Consider the following 6409-nt stretch of genomic DNA (forward strand, 5'->3'; position numbering starts at 1 on the left):
CTAGTAGTGCTAATCCCACCTACCTCTTGGTGCTTCTACGTGTGATATATACAACATGTGTGATATTTATAGTGATTTTGCGGGCTCTTAAATTGTCCCATCAACGCTTGGTGATGTAATGTATGTACCAAGCATTACAAACAATCTTGAGTTATTAGGGCAAATGATCAAGAGGGATTTGGAGGTCTGATTCAATATGCATGATCATACAACACATGTCATGGCATACATGTGGTGGCTTGTGGATAGAAATTCGTTCACATATACCCAAGGAGAAGTAAGAGAATCTTGTCATGTTACACACTGAAATTTTATATTTGTATATGTGGCATAATCGCATTGGCCACATGAATTATTAAAGGTTACAAGGCCTCCCAACCACAGCTATAGTCATAGTAGTTTCAAAGTTCAAAGCACATGTACCATCACGTGTATGTGGTGCTTGTCAGTTTACCAAACAAGCAACCAAACCATTTCTACAAGGCGGAAAGAGAGCTCACAAGGTATTGAAGCTTATTCATGTAGATGCCTGGACGTCCTCACAACCCAGCATGAGTGGGCTGAAGTATAATGTGTCTCATATTGATGATCGCATAAAATCTGGGTGTACTTCCAAAGGGAAAAATCAATGGTCTTTGACAAGTTCTCTCGACGTATACTCATGCTACTGCAAATAAGAGGTAAAATCTCTTGACATGTACTCTCCCCCTCCATCCGAATGGATGATCACAATGCATTGACCTATCTCTTTCTCAATCATGTCTCTAAACTTTACCTCTTATTTGAAAACCTCATGCTAGAGGTAAATTGATAGCACTTCACCTAGTTTGTCTACTTGGGTGATATACCCAGTGCAAAGACACTTGTGATGGATTTGCAGCAATACATCATGCGCATATAAGACAAATGCATTATACGGTAAGGAACCACAGAGGTTTGAGGATGATAGAGAGAAACCATAGAGGATCCAAGCCATGAATGAGAAGATTCATTCTTTAGAGCAATTAGGACACATGGATATTGGTAGATTTTCCAAAAGACAAGAATGTTATCGGTTGCAAATGGTCTACAAAATTAAACATAATTCGGATGGAAGCAACAATAGGTAAGGCCCAATTAGTTGCAAAGGGCTACGCCCAGAAGGATGGCATTGATTATGATGAGACATTCAGTTACATAGCTAAGATGACTACAATCAGGATGGTGGTTCCCTTAGATATGGCTAACAGTTGGCAATTGCATCAGATGGTTGTAAAGAATGCATTTCTTCATGGAGAGTTAATGGAGGAAGTCTACTTGGTACAAACACTAGGTTATGAAGATGCTAAGTTTTTGCATGAAGTATGTCAATTATGGAAGGCGATCTATGGGTTTGAAGCAAGCCCTAGCATGGTCAAATTACTTCATATTGACAGTGAATTGGTTTCCTACTATGCTCTGCAGATCCCCCTTTGCTTGTACAAGAATATATGAACAAAGTATGTTAAGAGTTTAATTGACAAAGAATACCAATAATGTTTTAGCAAAATGAATTTTGCAAATAGAATTAAAGCTGGTGAAGTCCTGACAAGCATCTCTTTTATTGAAGAGGAGAATCTGCATACCTGCCACCATCCAACAAGGAAACATGATAAGAACTAGGTTAACTTAAGTTGGGAAGACATGTCTCATAAGCACTCCTCCCTTGTTATTGGGGTCATATAAATTAGAAACTTAGCCATAAACTTAACCAGCACTATGTATTAAAGTTTCTAAGTGAAAAAAGATGGATATATTTGAGTGTGGATCTGGTAGAGTGAATAAAGTAAAAGGTTAGGTAGCGTATTTAGGTAGGAGGTTAGGAGAGGAACTATATCGAAATTTTTTTGTTATAAACAAAAGAAAGGGTGTATGAAAAAATTACTTGGAAGGAACTAGTAAAGGAAAGAATAAATGAGGACATATAAAGGGAAGAGCAAGGGAAATTTTAAGAGGGGCCATTATTTATGGTAGTTAGAAAGAAAGGGCAAGGAAAGAGATTGGAAGGAAATAGTTAGAAGAGTAAAGAAATGGTGGTGGGAGGGGGGAGGGGGTGGGCGTAATTTGGTAAAGTAAGGAAAATCGATAGTTTAGGAGAAAATAGGTAGAGCTGTTTTAATAAAGAAACTAGAGTAAAAGATAAGAGTGAGGAGGGAGAAAATTTTATAAGTCCCCTATTTTTTACTTAGGGCTAGAGGGGGGAATTTAGAAGTAGGTGTAAGGAAATAAGAGGGGGCAATTGAAGTTTAAAAAAAGGAGGAGAGGGGGGTGGAGAAATTAGGGTTTACAAAATTATAAGGAGGGATAGAAGATAGAGTAGAGAGGGGGGTTTAGGAGGGTTTGGGAAAAAGGGAAGGGAGAGGCAAAACCAAGGGGGAAAGGGGGAGAGGAGGGGGGGTGTTTAAAGGAGAGGTAGATGCAAAAAAAATTAATTAAGAGGGGAAGAGAGGGGTATATAATTAAAGGTAGATAAATAAGTAGAAAAAATTAAAAAGGAGGGGAGGGGGGGGTTTGTGTGTAAGAAATAACAAGTAATAATAACTTAAGAACCTGAGAGTCCATCGTCGATGGAGGAAGGCACGAGAATAGAGAGTCGTGGGAGTCGTGCCACGTGTGCATCAGGGGGAGTATTAAGGAGCCGCAGTGAGGGGACCGGGCAGCAGCGCAATAGTCAAGGCTTAAGGAAGCTTGGAGGCTAGAGCAATAGATGCAGCAGCGCAGTCAAGGAGCTGATTTGGAGAGGCAGTAATGCAACCGGGTGGGAGCGTGGAAGATACTATAGGGCCTAGAGCCCGACAGCTCGCATGGACGGGCAGTAGGCTTAGATGGCGCACTGAGCTTGAGCAACAGAACTGTAGCGTGATGGGCACACAGAGTATGTAGTATGGGCCAGAGGGCAGAGGGCGCAGTCAGAGGGCGTAGAAAGAGGGAGCCAACAGAGGGCGCAGGCAGAGGACGCAAGTAGGGGCCGTGGGAAATATATACCTAGATGAATCCAGGAACATTCCCAAACTCATCCTCTAAAAACACAACATAGTGCATTTTCAATCTCATTTCCCATACCTAGATGAATCCAGGAACATTCCCAAACTCATCCTCTAAAAACACAACATAGTGCATTTTCAATCTCACGAGAGTCACTCATAAGATTGAAAACCATAAACTCCATCACGCATAGCAGGGACTAGCTACTATAATATAGGGGGCGTAGGAAATGTACATTTTAATTTTCTATCGATTCTTGTGTTTTTTTTTTTGGTTCAAAGATGAAATGGAAAGTTCAGAGCTATAATTTTTTTTCCCATAGTCTGGATATTTCGATCAGCTTTGGCCAGGTTTGACCAACCCAAAGCATTCCCATTCTGGCATTAGACTTTCCCGGATCCTTGGTAACTATGGCTGGCATGTCAAGCATTATGAAACATACTTCACCAGATTTGTCCAAAGACCTTCCCAATAAGGCTGACTGATCAGCTTTTTGTAATAGCAATCACACATCCTCACCAAAAGGAAATCTTGAAGGCTGGCTGGAAAGCATGAATATTATGAGAAAATTCAATGAGCTGTGTTATCTCTCGTTTAGTGTCAAGAGTGGGAATGCAATAAAATGAAATAAATCATATATGATGTCCTGGGATTTCATCTATTGATGTCCTGTATATAACAATCAGAAGTAATTACAGTCATCCATTCGAATGTTTGCAGCTTTAAATATCTACATATTATACTCTGGGATTGAATTGCCAAAAAAATAAGGACAGAAAAGGGCAGAAAAGGATACTAGCACCAAGGTTCACACAGCAATTAGCAGGGAAATGCCAGGTGCAAAGAAGGCATGACTAGCAGTGATGCTAGGAATTGTCCACAACATTGGGAATCCAAGTATCTAAACTTGTGGAAGAAAGGCAAAGTTGCCGAATTGCTTGAAGCAAAAGCTTTAAATCTGGAAACTGTGGATCATTACCTGTGCAATCGCCTTGTTTCCCAGACCTCCACACCTTGCAGTTCCTTTCGAGCAATGAACAATCTGTTGCCCCCTGTAGCCATGGCTGTAATTGTATGACCTGTCCCCACATTGCGTCTTGATTCCACAAAGTTCCTTCTGAAAGTTGTCTCCCAATACCCTTTCTCTCCTGCAAGCTGCAAGATCAACTCGTTCCAAACCTCCAAATCCCCTTTCCGGCTGCAAAACAGCTGCTTGCCACTTACTGCCAGTAGGTTTGTAGCACCCCCCTCCCCCTTAGCCAGGTTTGGCCTGGTCTCCACCATCTGCAACCATGGATCTTGCTCCTCATTCATCATTCTCAGGTCTAGCAGCTCAATTTGCCCGGATGTAACCCCTATTTTGAAGATAGCATCCAGCTCCTCTGCTGCAGCCCAGTCCGCAAAGCTGTCTTTCTCCTGTTGCCTTAAGGTCATGTTGGGTTCTTTCCACTCCCATATTTGCTCTTTAGTCCTCACGTCAAAGAGCCTCAAGTGTCCTGTGTGACCAAATGGACTCCCCTCCGTTGATCCTGCTACTAGGAGTCCTCTGTTTTCCATCCATTCCAGCTTGTTAGGCACCATCGTCGACAAACCCCTTTGTCTGCCCATGTCTCCCACGATTTCTAGCCTTTCCGGATCAACAAAGGCGATTGCGTTATCCCCAGATTTCATACTGCTGAAACTCACAAACATCGTCGTGGGTCTTGAAGTTATGGCGTGCACGCTCGAATTATACACCCTCGGATCCTGCGCATCCGTCCACAGAAAGCTTTTCTTGTGCTTGCTTTCCACGACATCGTATAAATGAAGCCCAGGCATGTCTGCAGCCCCGGCTGCCACATGATTTTCCGATATCATGTGCAGGGATTCGATGTTCCAAAATTCTGTCAGGGTTGTACGATGGCGTCGCATAGCCCAATCGTAGAAGGTAATCTTGCTTCCATGACCCAAGCAGAGGGAGCCATTGGGGGCAGCACCGAGAGCCGAAGGAAAATCCCGCCCGTTGGAGAGCAAAGCCCCAACTTTCTCCATGTCTAGGCCGTCCAGCCGCAGTGGAGCCATCGCAGATTTGAAAACTTCGAGCATGCCATAGTAATTGGCCTCGTCGATCAGCTGATCTATGTCAGCAACCGCCGGCTTGGAGGGAAGCCTCTTGAAGCGTAAGACAAACAGGAGCGTCCTCAAAAGCTCGGGATCGCGATCCAGGAATACTTCCGACTGCTTGTCTTTCAAGGCAGTCTGGGAGATTTGTGCGAGGAGGGAGGCAGATTGCAAGGTGGAGGAGCTAACCTCAAACAAGGTACCGCCGACGTTGAGGCGAAGCTTGTGAGGCAATGAACCATGCGGGCTTTGAGATTGCATGTGGACGACGCCTAGAGCTGGAGGGGGCATGATCAAGCCAATCTCTGGCGATGAGCTCCCAATTGCCAAAATTGTGGCGTTGCACCTTCGATTAAGCAGTGCTCTCTGTCTGATTCTCTCTCTCTCTCTCTGTCTCTCTCTCTCTCTCTCGATCAATCGATCGAATTGGCTCTACAATGCAAGGATCTCGATCTCTCTCTCAAGAATCCTCCTCGTAAATCCAACCCCCAGCTTCCCTCTCCAAATTCCCGCTTCTGCTGCTGCTGCTGCTTCTTCTTCTTCTTCTTCTTCTTCTTCTTCAAAATTCCTGCTTCTGCTGTTGTGCTGCTGCCGCTGCTGCGTCTGCTTCTTCGAGCACTAATTCCTAGATATCAGAAACCGGTGAAAGGCAGAGCCGGAAACTTGCCGTGATATCTAAAATTCCTGCGGCTTCTCCTCCTCCTTCTTCGAGCACTAATTCCTAGACATCAGAAACCAGATCCCGTGTTCTGGATCCCTCTCAAACTTTCAGCTGCGCTGCTGCCGCTGCTGCTGTTTCTCCGTCTTCAGGGAGCACTCAATTCCTAGATATAAGAACAGAAAGTTCCGTGTGCAGGATAAGAGGCAGGCGATGCTTCATGACAAGATCTACCACCTGATGTGCATTTTTGACCCAATCAAACCATTGAGATCTTCACCATGTGTACCTCTGTGTATATATATATATATATATAGGGCTCAACTAGCCAAGGCAAAGTATGTCTTGTATATAGTTGTGTTTGTATGTATCTATATAGGGCTCACCTAGCTAAGGTATGTCTGAGGATGGCATTCACCAATTAGCATTTCCAGGCAAGACCTGGATGGCATTCACCAATTAGCATTTCCAGGCAAGACCTCTCCTCGAATTTTCTAAGCTCTTTTCATATTTTGAATTGCACCCTTCACCTGGGCATTCTAACTTACTCACATTCTTCCCCTGCCCACTCTCGTAGCATGCCTACCTTCCAGGGCGGCCGCCTGCACTCCATCCATGTTGCTTGCAGCATAGGCCCAGGTCGTGGGG

General features: G+C 44.0%; 1 protein-coding gene across 1 annotated transcript; it reads right to left on the reverse strand.

The window, feature by feature from the left end:
- Positions 1–1153: 1153 nt before the first annotated feature.
- LOC147890388 (protein ENDOPLASMIC RETICULUM-ARRESTED PEN3-like) lies at positions 1154–6065 on the reverse strand. Its single transcript, XM_087391114.1, has 2 exons — positions 3983–6065; positions 1154–1604 (listed from the first exon to the last, which is right to left on the reverse strand). The coding sequence occupies exons 1-2, from the start codon at positions 5392–5394 to the stop codon at positions 1580–1582; spliced, it is 1437 nt and encodes a 478-aa protein (XP_087247240.1). The 5' UTR covers positions 5395–6065; the 3' UTR covers positions 1154–1579.
- Between the last annotated feature and the right edge of the window lie 344 nt (positions 6066–6409).

The sequence above is a fragment of the Dipteris shenzhenensis genome, chromosome 19 (genome assembly GCF_047967505.1).
Source record: "Dipteris shenzhenensis isolate YYH24624 ecotype China chromosome 19, Dip_SZ_1.0, whole genome shotgun sequence".
Lineage (NCBI taxonomy): Eukaryota > Viridiplantae > Streptophyta > Polypodiopsida > Gleicheniales > Dipteridaceae > Dipteris > Dipteris shenzhenensis.